The sequence below is a fragment of the Cephus cinctus genome, unplaced genomic scaffold (genome assembly GCF_000341935.2).
Source record: "Cephus cinctus unplaced genomic scaffold, Ccin1 Ccin1_scaffold0215, whole genome shotgun sequence".
Taxonomy (NCBI): Eukaryota; Metazoa; Arthropoda; class Insecta; order Hymenoptera; family Cephidae; genus Cephus; species Cephus cinctus.
Window position 1 is genome coordinate 1,621,827 of NW_014332933.1, and position 17,946 is coordinate 1,639,772.

Genomic DNA, 17,946 nt, shown 5'->3' on the forward strand with positions numbered 1-17,946 from the left:
AATTCTGTGCGCGCAAATTCGTCGCGCTGGACTGGTCGAGTGGGCGGAAACCGGCGAGTGGAGGGAGCGTTTAACATTTGGACCACTCACGAGTTTTCTCATATTTTGCGCCCCATCTGTTACGAACCGATCACGAGATAACTTGTTTTCTACACGCTGTTCTTAGATGTCACCTACTTTGATACATTGTATCTACAACTGTATTCTATTCTACAATTTCTTAGTTTCACAAAAATTGTTTCATAAATAAAATGTTATGATGATTTTAGTAACGTGCAAGTTTTCCCAAAAACGTCCGGTCCCAAGCGTATGTCTTGCAGACTTCTTCGCGGTTCTTAATGTGTTAAGGCAGTGACCGGACTCGGAGCGCTCATTCTTCCTCAAGCCGGTCTCTTGGAAGCAGCTCTCTTATCTGTTGTGGCCATAACTTGGGCCCGATCCACTGAATAAGCTCAGCGGATGAGGCGGAAGGGCAATCCCCGACACCATAATCTGTACATGTAGCTATTCCAACAGGGTGATTGAGGGTGACTACCAGTGACTACCGTCAAATCCTTCCTTCCTTCCTTTCCTTATGGCTGTATCCCCAATGGGGGACATGTGCCAGGACTACCGTCAAATGACTACTCGAATGAATATGCTCGACCCCGAACCAAAGGAATAGGAGAAGCGAAACAAGCGCAATGGAAAATGAGTGGAAAGAGAGTGAAACGAGAAGGCAAAAAGGAAGATAGAAATAAAGAAGTCAAGAAGTAGAAAAGTAAGGAAGTAGAGGTACAAAGATAGAGAAGAAATAAGGAAAGAGATAAATAAGAAAGTAAAGAATGAACGATAAAGAAATAAGGAAGGTTGAAAATGGAAAAGAGGAGTGCCTCAAGGGTCCAGTATAGGAGTTATTAGCATTTAAGAAGCAACTTTTTACGCTTTAAAACCATAAGTTGTTATCTTTTGACGCTAACTTCCCGACGGTACCTTACTGTTACTTTCTCTGTATAACACCGTATAACGTAGTGTACAAAATTGATATTGAGTTTTACCATCTATACTCGTGCTTTATTGTCTCCTTTCTAGATTCTCTGAGTTTTCCGCCATATTTCCTCACACTTCTTGGTTGGCCTTATATCAAAGATGGCAGCCACTTCGAGCATGGATTGTGGCGATTTTTTAGAATTTCAGGTATTTCTCAGAATAAAACATATGGAATTAATATACATTATACCTAAATTATTTATTACAGTATTGTGTCGATTTTCCATGGCCACACGATGTCATATAGAACTTTTTGTAGTAATTGTCGAAATGTGATATTCACAGTTTACATCCCGGCAAGAGAGAAAATTGTACTGTTTTCAATAAACAGTGAATATTTAATGAAAATACTTCTTCTGTTGATTCAATCATTGTAGTCTGTCAAGAGTATTTTAATTTCAGAATATGAGACCTAAAAGGTTATACAAGATTAGTCTATTTCATAATCGGATGTTTTTAGACATGATAATTCATTAGACGATTTCTTTATTTTGAAATATTCATTCTCACGATCTTCGTATTTACAATGTAGTTCATGTAAAATCATTTGTTCACTTATTTAACATAAGAAGTTTGTCATATTTCTTTAATATCATAATGTTTTCATTTTCAGGATACTCTACAGAAAATGAGGCTTCTTGATGATAAAATAATTTATATGCTCAATACTTCAATACCCACGGAATCATTCAAAAGCCAAACAGACCCTGTTGTAAAATGTAAAGATTTATTTCAACAAATTCAGTCAGGGCATGCTCAAAGAGAAGTGGCTATCAAAAAGTGTTTGGATGCTGCACGAGAAAGAGTGAAGCAATTAAAAGATCAGAAAGATGCTGGACAAGAAGATTCAGCACTGCTTAAAAAACTAAGAAAAGAACAGAATACATTGCGCTTACTGCAATCAGAACTTAGTGTAGAGGAAGTAGTGAAAAAACGCACAACTCAAGTATATTATGAAAGATGTCGTGGATACTATAAGCCACCAAATCTAGATTCATGAAATAAAATTTATGTAATCCTTGGAGATCGCAAAGAACATAAAGTAGTAGTTCTGAAGGATTAACAAATCACACACCATGAATGTTAACTACTTTGAAAATATGATGACTTTTGGCATTTATAAATTGTACAGGAATGAAAAAGGAAGAAAATGTACAATGAAGAAATTCATAACTTCAATAGCATCGGTGTTATTATACACTAATTGAAAGTATAATATAGGAAGAAACCATTTAAAATATACATTTATTGCAATAAATAATATTGCGGATTGAATTATTATTCCTACATCTTTAGTTTTTTATAATTACTTTTAAAAATTCCGCAAAAAAACTGAAATGTAACCAGCCAACATTTAAAGTCGAAATAGTGACAATAAACTATGATACATATTTCAAAATCATCAACTATATGGAAATATTTTAAACGCTTCATTGTAAATATGATACATGGTTTGTTATGATTTGTACAAATTTGTTATATTATAATAATTGTTATATTGTATAACAAGATGACAAAATATTTCAAATATATGCATTTAATAGAAAATAATACAATTTCGTATTTATTCATAAGAAGCACAGCTCATACTAAAAAAATATTAATCTGAAACACATCTATGTTACTTCTTTTTACAACCAATTAAATATTATAAATCACATAAATTCCCCATTTTCACTGAAGAAATTACTACATATATGTGTGTGTATATATATATATATATAAGAACATTGACATACTGCAATTTTATTTATTCCCCTGAGTTTCTAAAGACTTTTTATATTCTTCATTAATTTTCTTATGCCATTCTTGATTGATTTTCGTTAATGAGACGCCTTGTTCAGCTTCTTTTTTTCCACTGTATATCATAAAGATACACCCCAATGCAGTGAAAACTAATAGAAAATTACTTGCCCGAATTCTTGCTTTACTTTGAGATTGTGTAAGGACCTCCGTACTGTATGAATAAAAATTTCATTTATTTTCAAACATAATGGCATACAAACAATACTTGTTTTTCTTTATTGAATCCAATTCATTCATTAACTAAGAGGGAATTTGATATAAGTATAAATAGATTTTCACAAAAATTTTTACTTACGTTACTTTGTCAGGGACATCTGCCATACTAGGGTATCTTCTAGCAAAGACTAGTACTCTCTTCTGAAAATTTGTTAATTTATGCATTTGTGGCCCTGAAACATAAATTGAAGAAAAGTAAACTGTTACGCCTATATTAATAATAGTTTAATTGATATCTATAAAATAATTACCAAAAACAGATGGACTTTCTCTCTGAGCAGATGTAGTGTTCACAGAAGATGGTTTTGCATCTCGTAGTACAACTGCACCACTAAACTTTCTTAATTGAACAATCAAGCCAGTTCGCTGATATAAAAGATGTGACATTTTTCTGAAACATGAAGAAAAAAGAAACCATACAAATACCACATCTGTAATATAATTTAAAAAATATTTTTTGCAATCAGAAGAAAGTTCTTTTTCGTCAATATCCTTTTATACTTCTTGCAACTCGTGTACACTTTGTTTGTAAAGGTTATATAAAAGATTCTAAAAATATGATTAATCATACTAGATAGTAACAAGTAAAATTAGTACTAGCAATTTTTAATAATTTAATCTCATTCTTTTCTCCATATCAACGTTATTAAAAATATATAAATATGTTCCTATAAATGTATTTCTACAGAGGTACGCGCAAAAAGATAAAATACCAATTGCATACTATCAATAGACGGTGCTGATTAGTATATAATATAAGTATAAAATAAGGACAATCTTACAAGAAAATATAGAACAAATCCAAAATTGTGTTCTACTTAAAAAATTATAATCTACTCAGAATCTACACTGTAGAATATCACAGAAGTCGTACAAATAGTAAAATCACGATGATGACAGCAGATGACAGTCTATCCGACTAAACTGGACTAAACCAAAGTAACACTTTTAAGACAAGCTGGCCGTACGTAACTGAAGCACCGCCCACCAATCCGCCTTTCCAATTCTGTGTACCGTGCAAGTATCAGTACTGATCAGCATCCTTACGTTATTACGTGCTGTTCGACTCGTTCGTACAATTTCTCTGGTCGTTTGAACGACAATATTCATTGGTGGTATGAGTGACATTTCGCTTAGGGCTGTATAATTAAATACGGTTTACCTAGTGGACGTGACTTCTCTCAGACACTACTATCCACATGTCTGCGAAACTTAATTTCAGTATTTTTTTGTGAATCTTATAATGAAGTTAAAATTCTTCTATGTACGATTCTTGTTATTGTTGATACGATACTATTTACGGATGTGCACGTGACGAAATACTAGTGTGTATGTACAAACTTTTATTTTTACATTAATATATGTGATATATCTTTTTATTATAAATACCACCCGCGATTTGGTAATTTTGTACTATTTTGTGTAGCAAAATGCCAGTTCTTAAATGAGTCGAAAATAAACGTTTTGTAAATTATTATACCGTATTTCTAATTTTCTTTTAAGAACATCACGTTACAAATATTATAATCTTTGGTACACGAACGCAATTTATTTATAAGATTAAATACATGCTTTATGATATCTAAACATAGAATTAACATGTTTTAATTACTTTATGAGGTAACTGTTAAATATGCTAACTACTACTCTTTCATGTCACAAAAACTTTGATGGTCACATAGTTAACGGTAAAATACGTTTCTGCAGATTGGGCACGTGGACTTCTGACTTGTGTTGAACCATTTATACTGGAATGGGAAAATTTATAATTATACAAATATACCACAATTATTGTATGCCTAAGACAAAAGGAGCTTTTATGTCTTACCAAGCAGGATGTGTGGAATTTCTTTCTACATGTTCGGCAAGAGAGTTTTGGAATAGCATAAGTACTGCTATGACATATACTGAAACAAATACAACATTCCTCAGCACCTGAGAATCTCTTATCCAAATTTGTTTTCCAAAGTAGAAGACCATCCCAAATCGAACCATTCTATGACATAAACATTTTGTCGTTATACAATCTTGTTATAATGTTAAATCGCAAAACACAAGACCTGAGATATGATTATACCTGATGCGTGAGGAACATTGAGAGCTGCATGTGACAATTTCGTAAGTTGGCAGAACCGCCAATGTGATGGCTGGGTTCTACCGTGACAGCTCCCAGCGGATGATTTTTAGGGAGCACCATGCTTAATTCAAGCTTATTTTCTTCTACTTGATACACAGCTACTACTTCACGAGCTGCTGGATGTACTCTTACCTAAATTCAGTCAGCATTTACAGACTTTATTCGTTCTCTTTTCTATAAAACTTAGGTATTAATACTGTTTTAAGTACCTGCATATTTTCTACATTTTTCAATCTATTGGTAAATAACTCCTCCTGGCAAAGCATAGGACTAACATAGAATGTAGTAATTTTGTCTACGGTAGCACCAACTCTACTATCAGCTATACTCCACCATTGCCTTACAAGTACTGGTAAATGTCTCAAAGTATTTGCATATAGCCAACATACTATATGATCCAATCTTTCCTCAGTCCAACTCTCTAAAAAATGTCTCAAATTATATATACATTTTCTAAATTTAGTAGCAAAACAAGAAATATCGCTAAACTTATTGTACCTGCAAAGTTGAGAGACGGAGATGTACGGAAAATTTCAATCAATTTTGTTGCTTTGTTTTTGTTATCTTGAAATACTTCAACGGGCATCAATCTGAATAGATTATTCAATAGGCATGTAAAGGGATCATTTCTAGAAAGAGATAAATTTCATTATATTTGATTAATTAATTAAACTTTTTTTTAATTATTTATTATAAACTATGTATTAAGTTTATAATGGAAATTTACTTGAGTACTTCGGCATATTGATAACGCAATTCTGCATGTGCATTAGAACACATATCAAGAACAATAGCCCATGCCAATAAGTATCCTACAGTATAAGTGTAGGAATCAGTATATGGTTGAATAGTGCAGCTTATGGTTTCACATAATCTGTTGATGATACGAAAATATAGATTATTTAACAAGATGTAATAATTATTAAGAAATTCAAACAACTAGTTAGAATAGTGTGTCCTACTTGAAATCCATAAGCATGGTGTTCACTATATTTTGCATAGATAAAAGTACACCTTCAAATTTCTTTATATTCAAAGTATCAGGGTTGAAATTGTCCGCTTCGATTATCACTTTGTCACGTTCAACGAATTCCGGAATTATATGTTTCGACGCATGATAAGCGCTTAGCTGTAAATTTGGAACTGGAGATTGCAACAATTTCAATGACAGTTTGAGGATCTGATCGGACGTGATTGATTGCACTTGAGTACTGTTAAGTTTCCTTGAAAATATTCCACTATCAATATTTCGCATGGCCTCACCCAAATAATCCAAAGGAATGACAAATGTGAAAGAAAGATCCTTTTTGTTTGATAAATCTAAAATACATTGAATCATTAGCAATAATGTATCATTGAAAAATGAAATAGATAATTTGATTAAGACTTGCATTAATATACCTGCATATAGCATCCAAGCTGATGTAATACCAACGTGCAAATCATCAGCAAAAACATTTTTCCATTCATCCAATAACGTTGGTGGCAATTCTTCAATTGGGTCAGCTTCATGTTTACACATTAAATTTTGAACTGCACAATATAATTCACTGACAGCAATTATCAATGCTATTGCCTACAGATGAATAGTTATTGAATGAAACATTTTTAAATTCTAAGGACTAGAAAGAAAAGTTTGTTTTAGTACGAACATTAAAATCATTATAGTAACGTTGTGACTTATTTACAGACAGTTGCCAAGACGCAACAGATATTAAAATAAAATCCCAGTGAGCAAATGTTAATTTTGTGGGAATTGTTTTGACTAATTTGGTGAGTAGCCGAATAAGTTCCAGCGGTGTTGTCAATTCTTCCCAAGGCACTTGATAGACGTTACTGTAAATCGCACAAAACATATATTTATTACATAACTGCTAATAGGTTTTTAATATTTGTATAAAATCAAAATCATAATACACGAACCAATTGAACTGTAGAAACTTTGGATTTTCTTGGGATCGCTTTATCACTCTGTCCAATATATTCAGAAATTGTGTATCATCTTCCACTTTTGTAAGCATACTTCTTGCAATAATCATTGCATTTAAATCATCTTCCATGGACAAAGGAACGTCTTCAAATTTTAAATGTGCTGACAAAATCTTAAAAGTTACTGATTAATGTATATCGCAGGCAGATTAGCAAGTTGAACACGAATAAGTTATAATTACCTGGATACCTTGAAGACAAGCTTCTACGGCATCTTTGTTATCGGCAATAGAAATAGCATTGCTATTGTAATTAGAGAAATATTCTGCAGGATTACCACTGTGCCAAGATTCTGAACAGCAAAGCTGAAGTATATGTGGATAAATACCAACGTGCGACATTGGTGGACTGTAAAGAAATTTCTTTTTAAATGATACAAATTTATAACATTCAGTGATGTTCCTCCTATATATAAATTTAAGAACACTTACTTTTCAAATTGTGAAAAAGCCCGGTTATATGTTTCTTGTAAGTATGGAGACGTGGTGACGTATGCTTGTAAATTTATGATCTCTTCTTTGAGAGAAGACAGCAGTACATTTATATTATTATAATTTTCCGTCTGTAATAAAAATAGTATAATAAATTTTTCGAGTATTAAAACTTTTTTTTATAATTATTTGCTATCTCACAGATTTATAGTAATTTCCGTATAAATGTCCCAGTGTAACAATGTATACAATATCTGTCAATATTTCTTCAATAGCTGGAAAAGCGTGTTGGGTCATACAATATTTCTCTTGTAAATTGCGATCTTCAACATTGTATAATTCATCGTTTTCATCATCATTACAGTCATCTTCAGATATATTTGACAGTAATTTATTCTGAAGTTTTCCACTGAATAAAGCCCATCTCAAAGAATTCTCAATGTTATCCGAGAAAACTTCCGTAGAGAAATCTATAGATACAAGTTCCTGGCCAATTCGCACTTTTTGCACGAGTTGTGATACGTACAAATTACCAGACATAATTTCACCGTGCAAAACTATTTTTGTAAAATCAGTTATACATTCTTTGATGTTAGACTCAGTTAAAAATGTTAAGATTACGTCTTTGACGTCGTTAAGCTGATAATTACAACTATTGTTGACTACAACCTCTACAAAATCTGTAGCTGCATCGACTAAAATATCTGTAAACTGATTCTCTTCACTGTAAATAATATTAGATACCATTTTATCTTCTAAATAAATTGTGCAATAAATATGTTCTATACGAATAAGAGTCAACTTACGAGTTAAAAACTTTTTTCCAGATAACGTTGGCAAATCTCTTTGCAAGATCAGTAAATCTAGTCAAGGAAATTTTTTTTGAAATTTCAATAAGACCTTTTTTCCACGTCAACCGTAAATTTTCCAGTGAAATTGATGAATTATCAGAAAAGTTATGTCTGGTAGTTAATTCGAATATGGATTCAAGCATTCGAATGGAGCCAGTTTCGGGTTTTTTGTGTGTCCATATAAGCGATAAAAGTTGTGATACTAATTCAGCAAGATTCGTTATATCAGACTGAGTATTTTCATTCAATGAATCGCATAATATATTACAAATGTGATTCGTAACTTCTTCATTAATTAACAAATCTGAAACAGTGTGTGATACTAATATATAACATATATTAATAAAGTGCTACATTCATATACAATTGCACATACCACCATCATTTGAAGTTTCAAAAGCTAGCATCAGAATTTTCTTATTAATATCTGAGTCAGTAGAAGAATCATTGGAGGCTATTTGTTTGGCAACATCAATCAGAAGAGCCGTCACGTTAGATCTTGCACACCATTCTTTCACAATAGTGTCAGTATTATCCTTTTTCGATAATGCACAATGTACAGCATGTCTTAATACCTTGTCATTGTTCAACTAAATATAAAATAAATGTATTTTATATGTCGAATAAACGTTCTAATTTAATTTTGATAATACCGACCACTTTCGTACCTCTATTAGTGAAGTTAATACTTCATTTTTGCCAGGTGAATCCATATGCCTAATTAAACTGAATACAAATTCGATGATAGTTTCTATTTCATCAGGCTTCTCAATCAACCAATCCTTTAAGTTATCCTTATAAAAGTCAAAGAGATCTGCATCTGCATTATATAGTTTAGCCAGTGCTACAAAAAGATCCTTGCTTTCAAAATTAGACATAAGTTTGTTCAGATACCCTATGTTTTGTCGGAAGCTATTAGCATCTATCTTGCTGTAATATGTTACACAGATTTTGTTTACGAACTCATTAAGTTCTTTCTGGAACATCATGTCATCTTCCGCTTTGGATTTACTGTCTTGAGATAGAGTTTCCACCAATTTTTCTCTGTCGGAAAACTTGACTCGTAAGTTTTTACGACTTTGAACTGGTGCGTTTTTCAGTGTCAGGAGTAAATCAATTTGAGAATTGCGTATGTTGGCTGTAGAAATCGTATCGAAGTTTTCATTAGCATCATCCATTAGTTTGTTAAACATTAATTCCAGGTATTGCCAAAACTCTTGTACTAAATAAGAATATAATTTGGATTCTGGATTATCACGATTCTTACTCCAATATCGAACCAATTGAGTGATTTGGCTAAATAGAATTGATTTAATTGGAGTATTTTCTTTTGCACAAAATTCTATCATTGTAATCAGCTGAAAGGAATATAAATTTACTGTTAGCTGTATGTTGTTATTGAATACACTGATATTGTTTATTTTACTAAAGTGAAATACGTTGTTGCAAGTACCTGTTCTTGAAGAAGTTTCTCACATAACTCTTTATCGTTGCTATTAAGATGTATCACGTAACGTAAACATTCGGTAAATGATGTAGTCACTGCGAATATTTCTGAGCGACTCAGGAGCACACTCTTTGCTGAGAATCTGATGGGATATATTATGTAAATGAGGAGTCGTAAAATATCTAATTTTTAATAGTATGACTGTATTAACGTTACCCTTCGCGCATATTGTCGAAGAAATTTGTATACAGGCTTGTCTTGAGAACGTTAAGCTTTGGAAATTGACTAAGAAAAGGTAACAAGTTTGGATAAACAACAGTAGCACAACACTGACCACCATTTCTTAATACTCTCCATAGTTTTGGTAGAACCAGCTTTTCCATATTTACTACTGTATGCCAATCCTTAAATAAAAAGATATATAACAGTTAGAATAATTTTTGAACTACTTGTGATTCTAGCGTATCGAATAGCGAACAGCAAATTAGTTCTTACTTCTATTTTATTGATGGCTACGAGAACTGATTCCCATACTGCAGATAAAAGTCCAGGTTCTGTTTCATCCAGACTATTCATGATAGCAGTTATAGTTTTCTTTTTTTCATCTTTCAATAACTCACTAGCATACTCAATTATGGATGTAAGAACATTGAAGAATGCTGTCTTAATAAGTGGTACCTCATGCTTGGCTAACTTCCAAAATTTACTACTGCTGATAATTTTCAAATGTATTTCTTTTGTCTTTTCAATTTGACGTGGTGGAACTGATTTGAAATAGAGACAGTAGCCTTGTAAACTTGAGACTAAAACCCTCTGATATCTTGCTTCTATTTCTTCAGCAGTGAAAGTCCTTTTAAGAGGAATAATTTATTAAATTGCAATTATACTGTGAAGAATAAGTATTATAAACGTACTTATGTGTATTTAATGATTGTGCCGTTTGAACCGTAATATTGTCACAAATGTATGACAATATTTCGTACTGGCAATGAACAATTGCATCAATGATTTTGTTTGGTGGAAATGTTTCCTAAAAATAATATTTACGATTTTTAAAGTGTTTCCAAGGAGTAAAGTATAATCAATATAGGAGAATCGCAGGACACTAAAGAAGCAGCTTACATGGAAACAATTTGTGGCTGCAGAAGCTGCTGGAGGATAGGTGTCATACTGAGAGGTAAACCAAGGTCCAGCAAGCTGTTTCAAATAAATAGCTATATTTTTTCCAACACGCCTAATAACAGCTGCATGAGCTAAATGAGCAGCCTCCCGTACTCTGTGTTCGACGTCAACGACCAAGAGACAGTATAAATGAGGCCAAAATGGCAACATGCTTTCAACGTCTGCTAATGCTGAAGTACGACATAATTCAGCAAACTCTTGTAAACCCTGTGAAACATAAAATCTGAATCATTCTTCTATATTTGAAATAAACCATTTCACATGAAGTATTGCACACACCTTTAGTCTTGTTGTCGCATCTTTTTTGTTCATCTTTTTGAAAACTAATTGAAAATTAGAGTCTAAGTTATTAATTTCAACTTCATTTGCACTCAGAGAAAGGCCTGGTAGGACAGGCACATAGCCTCCATCCTTGACTGCTGAAAAACCAACAAATGTTGGCATAGAAGTTCCAAGGAGTTCTGCACTGCGACCACTGCTGGATGGCTAAGGATAATAATTTATATAAAATTTATAAGTAAAATTCATAGTCATATGATTACATTATAGTAAAATAATAATACTACACATGTCAGTTAATTGATGTCAGATATCATGTCAGAAGGAAACGTTCAAATTTGTAGGTTAACAAGGGATGTTGGATACAGTACTTTTCACCATGTACTTAAATTTGTACTTACCCTTGCATTATTCTTGGTACGCTGAGCTTGTTTATTCTTTCCCATGATATGAATGTTTCACTAACTGGAGCACGATCTAATGCACTTTAAATCATATACATAATACTTAAAATGTTTCAATACAAGAATTACACTAGATTACGCTATATTCGGCGACGTCACAGATGATTGCTGTAGCTAAGATTTTGCAATGCATAGAGAAAAAGTAATATTTAGAATTGTTTAATTATCGTTCAATGTAAGCCTAAATTAAACATTATTAATAAATGTATCAGGACAGTATTTTGATTAAATTTTGCGAAAAAATTTTATAAAATTTGCGGTATAAGAGAAGGTAAGATATAGTGATATATCAGTAAATGTGAGTATTCAATGTTTTTTTATTTTCATTGTGACAACATATTACTTGAATTAAAATGTTGACTCTGCTATTTATTCTATTAATGAATGTCAATCTTAAAAGCTTTATATGTATCCATTGATAAATAAATAAATGAACAATGTTAATTTTAGAGAGTATTTGTTTATAACCAAGTGCTTTTAGATTGAGTTACACAGACAAGATTTTTTTGTAATTTTGCAAAATAAGCTTGTAAGCATCTTTTCTATAAACTACAATACTTTTTGTTGTTTATTGCTCATAAGATTTAAACTATTTTTTTTAGATTATACCACATTAAAATGGGATATGATAATGCCTCAGGGAATCGACTGCTGTTGTTCTACTGCTCCTTCACTTGCATCTATTTCCCTGGCATCCTGATACTACTAAAGTTCAATAACAATTTATACAACGTGGGAACCTACAAATTTATTCCAATTCTGATAATACTAATGTTTGCAGAAGTCATCAAGCTCTCTTTCTCTTTATTGCAAGCAGATCATATAACTTTAGGCAAGAATGAATCACGATTTTCTTCAAGGTCCAAAAGATCCTGGACAAAGAATCTTAGAGGAATCTTTAAATTTTGTATTGCTATGATAACATTATCTGTCATTTACTTCATTGTTATTATATTATTCGGTGCTCCTTTATTGACTCATCATGAAGAAACAATTATGCTTGCCCTTACTTTGACGGCATTAACATTTATTCCAGCTAGCTTGCACTTAGGTATTGATAACGCATTAGCACTTTTAACTGGAGCACAGCCTCAAAATGCAGGTTTACTATTAGAAGCGATGAGAATTAATGTGAAAGCTACATTACTCGGTTCATGGCTAGGTGCTACTGTGATTCCATTGGATTGGGATCGACCATGGCAGGCTTGGCCAATTCCCTGTATAACAGGTGCTCTAGTTGGATATATGATGGCTCATTTCATTACATTGATAAAAACACTTCCAGTTTTAAAACTAAATAAGAAGTTGCACCGCTAGCCAATTAAATAAATGAATTTATTGACTTAATGTACTGAATAATTATTTAAGTTAATAAATTATGATTTTAAATTAAACCATAAATTTGTCGGGAGCAATGGACAACCGTATTTAAAATAATTGTGTAACATTGATATTGCTATTACAAAATTTCATCAGTTCACCTCTATGAACTTCTGCTGTTTTCATTCTCTTAAACTCATTCATTTCAAATTATTGAGTTTAGTAATGAATACTACACTGCCAAATTAAAATAGTTATTTACGGCTTTTATGTTATACAGAATTAAAGTTTATTAATTCTTCAGAAATAGATCTGGATAAAATTCTAATAAAATGATCTTAGACTATATCTACAGTTTGCATGATGTATATATATATATATATATATTATTGTGTCAAAATGTTTCGATGCATCAATGCTATATACAAAATCATCATGAAATGTTAAATATATACTGTACTTATAAAAATGCATCATTTTTTTATTTTGTACTTTTATATAATATAATGATTCCTTTACCATATAAGATGATCACTCGTATAATCATAATGATATAATTTGTTAACCAGTTACTTCACGATACACTGCAACTAATCTGTTACGTCTGTAGTTCATACGTTTATTAGACTGCATTTAATCTGTGTGATGAATTCTTTTATTCATGTTAAAAGTTTTGAGAAACTTGGAATGGTACATTAAAGAATATTTTTTCCATAACATTTAATACTCAAAGGATTTTCTTTTTTTTTCGTAAATTCAAGAACCTCATTACTGTATCTTTACAGATTTTTCAAATACGTTATCATTTTCTTTTTCTTTGACTTTATCCCATATTGACGAAGTATGTAAAATAGCGTTGTAATAAATATGTTTTAATACAGTAAACATTCATCAGTTATAAGCCGAGCAAAAGTTGTTCTCTAGATTTATGAAATAGATAATTTTAAATCTATACTATATATTAGTGACGGCATTAAATTTTTTCTAATTCAAATGTTATTTTGATTAATTTAAACTATCTTTTAAATATGCCATTTAGTTTATTTAGCAGCAACAAGATGTCCTTATCATCGTTATTGCACTGTGTGCAAACTGCGACCTTGAATTGCCTTGATTACATAGAGCCTAATCAACATTAGTGAGCAAGTAATCCAAAAAGTTTATAGTTCAATCGGTTCAGTGAGAAATCATTTTTCTTCTGTTCCTGTTACTGTGCGGAGCTTCTCTTCTTGATTTTACAGTATGGCTGATACTGCCGGAAAGGCATGTTTTCCTTTTTTATTTTTCATTTGAAATATAGAAGCAAGCACTGTGCTATTCGTTAAACATTAACTCTAATCAAATATATTGTTATTAAATATTTTATGTATCTTGTATTTTAAAGTACGTTGGGTCCATATTATATGCTCTTTGTAGCAATGTAGAGTTGAACCTTGACATTTTATTATACATATACTTGGAGGATTTATTTCATAGCATCTAGGATATGATGAGAATAGTTAATGTCATAAGCTTGTAAATACAATGAAAATTCTATCATTTATATATGATACTCATTGACTTCAACAGATCAAAGTGCATATTATAAAATATGATTGATAATCCATTTGTGGTCTAGAAAGAAAAATGATTTTTTATGCGCAGGTTATCAAGTGTCGTGCAGCTGTAGCATGGAAGGAAAAGCAGCCACTGACTATAGAGGAAATTGAAGTAGCACCGCCAAAGGCACATGAAATACGAATTAAGATTACTGCCACTGCTCTCTGTCATACTGATGCTTATACTTTGGATGGTCTTGATCCTGAGGGAATTTTCCCTAGTATTCTTGGGCACGAGGGTGGTGGTATTGTAGAAAGCATTGGAGAAGGTGTAACTGAATTTCAGCCTGGTAAGAAAAATTTTAACAGGAAATAATCTACTGTGATACTAAATGGCATACGATAACATTTAATGTTCCTTTGTCAGGTGATCATGTTGTCCCGCTGTATATTCCTCAGTGTGGAGATTGCAAATTTTGTAAATCTCCAAAAACTAATCTCTGCAGCAAGATCCGTGTTACCCAAGGTAAAGGACTTATGCCTGATGGTACCTCGCGGTTTACTTGCAAGGGGAAACCATTAGCTCACTTCATGGGTTGCTCTACATTCTCAGAATACACTGTTGTAGCTGACATATCCCTTGCCAAGGTAATGTATGTATATATAATTAAGAATTTTTAGAGAAAGATGATTCTCATTTAATTAAAACCATAGATCGAGCCCTCAGCCCCATTGGATAAAGTTTGTTTACTTGGATGTGGTGTATCAACCGGTTATGGTGCTGCCCTTAATACCGCCAAGGTAGAACCTGGAAGAACATGCGCCATTTGGGGATTAGGTGCTGTCGGTTTGGCTGTAGCGCTTGGTTGCAAAGCAGCCGGTGCTTCCCGAATCATTGGCATTGATGTGAACCCGGCCAAATTTGAGCATGGTATGGTATATGTTTAGATCATATTTTTACCATATAACGGTATCGATAATCGGCTTAGCGATATTTATTTTATATACGCATTGAGTTATTTAAATTATTCGATACACATTAATCCTCTCTTTCCTGTGCTATAATTTTGATCTCAATACACTTTAAATGGTACTGATAAGAATTCTCCATTATTATGTATAGCCAAAACTTTTGGCTGTACTGAATTCGTAAATCCAAAGGATCACGACAGACCCATTCAGGAGGTCCTAATCGAGCTTACTGATGGTGGACTCGATTACACTTTTGAGTGTGTTGGAAATGTCAATACAATGGTGAATAAATCTTAGCAATATACTTATGTTTATGTTCTAGAATGTAGATTGAACCACACAATTAATTGTTCTGTTTATCTTCATCACTTCAGAGAGCAGCCTTAGAGGCCTGTCATAAGGGTTGGGGAACTTCCGTAATCGTTGGCGTGGCTGCTGCCGGCCAGGAAATCAGTACACGTCCATTCCAGCTGGTGACAGGACGAGTTTGGAAAGGGACTGCTTTTGGAGGATGGAAATCCAAGGAAAGTGTACCGAAACTTGTCAAGGAGTATCAATCTAAGAAACTTCTTCTGGACGAGTTCATCACTCACAATATGCCGTTTGAGAAGATTAACGAAGGATTCGATTTGTTGCATTCGGGGAATGCGTAAGTATATAATAAATTGCAACTAATTAGAAAAAAAATGTTAATTGAAATTTGTTTTTTTATCTGTTTCAGTCTAAGAGCAGTCTTGCACTACTAAGGACAGAATATATTTCCTTTTCTTTGCATGCAACACATGATTGTGATAGATATTTCATTAAAAAATAATTTTTTCAAATACGAGTCTTGTTACTTCACACTCCTCTTTGCCACTTGCCGTAATGTCCAGAGTATGGTATCCTGGTTACGTGAAAGCAAATCGGATCCACGTATCCATTACGAAAGAAATCCATAAAATTTCTAAAACAATCTTTATTCATAAAGAATTCTTACAGCCACATGTACAATACCAAACGGATGAGATGTCTACGGTAGCCTCCAAATTAGGTAAAAATTCTTTACGCTTCGATCCGGAGTATATTTTATAAAAATCATCATGGTACGAAGGTCATAGGCGATGATTTTTCATTTTTGCTTTCTTCCTTTATTGTATATAGTTATATACAATATGCAAGACGTAACGATAGAGGGTGTATTCACTTTATCCGGGAATTACGTTAATTAATCTAGATCGATAGTATAATTGAGGCGGAATGCATAATACGTTATGTCTGCCGTAGCATGGGGTACGTAATACAGATTCCTTGTGAATGATCTTCTCGTTATCGGTTAAATGGCATGTGGATATATCACTATGTAATTATATCTACGCAGTTAGATGCCCGAAAAGGGACACGTCATGTTTATTAAAAGATTGTATTACTAGTAACCATATTGATTCACACATAACTACAGAAGCGATACACGCGCCATTTTTTGTGTGGTTCGAATCAAATAATCGAAACCAAATTGGTATCGAATTCGGTGCCACTAACTTTAAGTCACAATGCCTAGATTATTAATATTTACTGGGCACCAAAATAATAATCGACGACGTTTCACGAGCGCGTACATCACACATACATCTATTAAATGGCAATCATTAAAAGAAAAAAAAGATAAAATTATATCCATCACAATCTCACGTGAGCAAGGTCTACTACTACGCGTTAGGAAGTAATTAATTAATTCGGCATACGAATTATGGACTTCTGCAAGCAGTTTAATAACGTTGTTATCTTGATTTTTGACGAAGCGAGCGGCTTACGTCGCGCTAAATCAATATTGTACACATGAATCTCCTTTAGCCTTTAATCACCTCGAGAAGGCTCTTCAAATTGATGCACACGAGAGTTTTCAAGTATACCAAGTGTGCCACTAAGTTTCGTGACCCTTCCAAAGACGTGAAGTAGGTAATGGAAGAGTTAATGATAAGTTTGTAAATGCTCGCTGCAAATTATCCATCCTCGTGTTACTTCCACGTGGCGCATTTACATAGTGACCAAGGATCTCTCACTACCGGTTACAATATTATTATAAATACCTACAGTGTACCACATACTCGTTAAGTAAAAGACATAAGTAAAAATTCTCACCGTTACCGTAAGTGTAGACAAAACGCAATGTCGACGTTAAACTTAAGCCCTTACTGTCAGATTAACAGCATCCCGAGTATCATACGTTGTTTAATGACGATATTATGAAATTTTGAATTGGATGGTACTTTCTTTTTTGTTTTCTTTCATATGAAAATACACCG

General features: G+C 32.8%; 5 protein-coding genes across 8 annotated transcripts; 3 read left to right on the forward strand and 2 right to left on the reverse strand.

Moving 5' to 3' along the window:
* The first annotated feature begins 1,052 nt into the window (after nt 1–1,052).
* On the forward strand, nt 1,053–2,577 carry LOC107265072 (coiled-coil domain-containing protein 58). The gene is made up of 2 exons (XM_015734072.2): nt 1,053–1,176; nt 1,643–2,577. Exons 1-2 carry the CDS (start codon nt 1,129–1,131, stop codon nt 2,027–2,029), a joined length of 435 nt encoding a protein of 144 aa, XP_015589558.1. The 5' UTR covers nt 1,053–1,128; the 3' UTR covers nt 2,030–2,577.
* Nucleotides 2,578–2,611: 34 nt separating this feature from the next.
* Nucleotides 2,612–4,038, reverse strand: LOC107265071 (UPF0389 protein CG9231). Its single transcript, XM_025082549.1, has 4 exons — nt 4,020–4,038; nt 3,303–3,442; nt 3,131–3,224; nt 2,612–2,986 (listed from the first exon to the last, which is right to left on the reverse strand). Exons 2-4 carry the CDS (start codon nt 3,436–3,438, stop codon nt 2,776–2,778), a joined length of 441 nt encoding a protein of 146 aa, XP_024938317.1. The 5' UTR covers nt 3,439–3,442; nt 4,020–4,038; the 3' UTR covers nt 2,612–2,775.
* Nucleotides 4,039–4,213: 175 nt separating this feature from the next.
* LOC107265048 lies at nt 4,214–13,875 on the reverse strand. Of its 2 annotated transcripts, XM_015734023.2 has the most exons (24): nt 13,671–13,875; nt 11,769–11,852; nt 11,368–11,574; nt 11,029–11,295; nt 10,821–10,936; nt 10,402–10,756; nt 10,123–10,310; nt 9,913–10,048; nt 9,128–9,817; nt 8,836–9,049; nt 8,415–8,763; nt 7,810–8,332; nt 7,609–7,739; nt 7,360–7,525; nt 7,112–7,290; nt 6,841–7,024; nt 6,590–6,764; nt 6,151–6,508; nt 5,916–6,062; nt 5,687–5,817; nt 5,398–5,609; nt 5,129–5,320; nt 4,880–5,047; nt 4,214–4,799 (listed from the first exon to the last, which is right to left on the reverse strand). In XM_015734023.2, the coding sequence occupies exons 2-24, from the start codon at nt 11,811–11,813 to the stop codon at nt 4,734–4,736; spliced, it is 5,199 nt and encodes a 1,732-aa protein (XP_015589509.1). In that variant the 5' UTR covers nt 11,814–11,852; nt 13,671–13,875; the 3' UTR covers nt 4,214–4,733. The 2 variants fall into 2 exon arrangements, with proteins under 2 accessions (XP_015589509.1, XP_024938302.1); XM_025082534.1 differs by lacking the exons at nt 10,821–10,936; nt 11,368–11,574; nt 11,769–11,852; nt 13,671–13,875 and having other exon boundaries at nt 11,029–11,206.
* On the forward strand, nt 11,962–13,620 carry LOC107265068 (phosphatidylinositol-glycan biosynthesis class F protein). Of its 3 annotated transcripts, none has more exons than XM_015734063.2 (2): nt 11,962–12,102; nt 12,434–13,620. In XM_015734063.2, exon 2 carries the CDS (start codon nt 12,450–12,452, stop codon nt 13,146–13,148), a length of 699 nt encoding a protein of 232 aa, XP_015589549.1. In that variant the 5' UTR covers nt 11,962–12,102; nt 12,434–12,449; the 3' UTR covers nt 13,149–13,620. The 3 variants fall into 3 exon arrangements, with proteins under 3 accessions (XP_015589549.1, XP_015589551.1, XP_015589550.1); XM_015734065.2 differs by having other exon boundaries at nt 11,994–12,129; XM_015734064.2 differs by lacking the exon at nt 11,962–12,102 and adding an exon at nt 12,175–12,360.
* A 326-nt stretch (nt 13,876–14,201) lies between the features above and the next one.
* LOC107265063 (alcohol dehydrogenase class-3) lies at nt 14,202–16,485 on the forward strand. The gene is made up of 7 exons (XM_015734058.2): nt 14,202–14,414; nt 14,796–15,039; nt 15,117–15,337; nt 15,404–15,620; nt 15,813–15,943; nt 16,036–16,310; nt 16,383–16,485. The coding sequence occupies exons 1-7, from the start codon at nt 14,394–14,396 to the stop codon at nt 16,405–16,407; spliced, it is 1,134 nt and encodes a 377-aa protein (XP_015589544.1). The 5' UTR covers nt 14,202–14,393; the 3' UTR covers nt 16,408–16,485.
* The last annotated feature ends 1,461 nt before the right edge of the window (nt 16,486–17,946 follow it).

Bases quoted from the DNA above. Each gene is read 5' to 3' on its own strand.
- LOC107265068 (XM_015734063.2), top strand. From the start codon at position 12,450: ATGGGATATGATAATGCCTCAGGGAATCGACTGCTGTTGTTCTACTGC.
- LOC107265071 (XM_025082549.1), bottom strand. From the start codon at position 3,438: ATGTCACATCTTTTATATCAGCGAACTGGCTTGATTGTTCAATTAAGA. The intron at 3,225-3,302 runs GTAATTATTTTA...TTTATGTTTCAG, and splicing joins AGAAAGTCCATCTGTTTTTG to GGCCACAAATGCATAAATTA. The intron at 2,987-3,130 runs GTAAGTAAAAAT...TTATTCATACAG, and splicing joins GATGTCCCTGACAAAGTAAC to TACGGAGGTCCTTACACAAT.
- LOC107265048 (XM_015734023.2), bottom strand. From the start codon at position 11,813: ATGGGAAAGAATAAACAAGCTCAGCGTACCAAGAATAATGCAAGG. The intron at 10,937-11,028 runs GTAAGCTGCTTC...TATTATTTTTAG, and splicing joins CAGCCACAAATTGTTTCCAT to GAAACATTTCCACCAAACAA. The intron at 8,333-8,414 runs GTAAGTTGACTC...TATTATTTACAG, and splicing joins TGGAAAAAAGTTTTTAACTC to TGAAGAGAATCAGTTTACAG.
- LOC107265063 (XM_015734058.2), top strand. From the start codon at position 14,394: ATGGCTGATACTGCCGGAAAG. The intron at 14,415-14,795 runs GCATGTTTTCCT...TTTTATGCGCAG, and splicing joins TGGCTGATACTGCCGGAAAG to GTTATCAAGTGTCGTGCAGC. The intron at 15,338-15,403 runs GTAATGTATGTA...TTAAAACCATAG, and splicing joins CTGACATATCCCTTGCCAAG to ATCGAGCCCTCAGCCCCATT.
- LOC107265072 (XM_015734072.2), top strand. From the start codon at position 1,129: ATGGCAGCCACTTCGAGCATGGATTGTGGCGATTTTTTAGAATTTCAG. The intron at 1,177-1,642 runs GTATTTCTCAGA...TTTCATTTTCAG, and splicing joins GCGATTTTTTAGAATTTCAG to GATACTCTACAGAAAATGAG.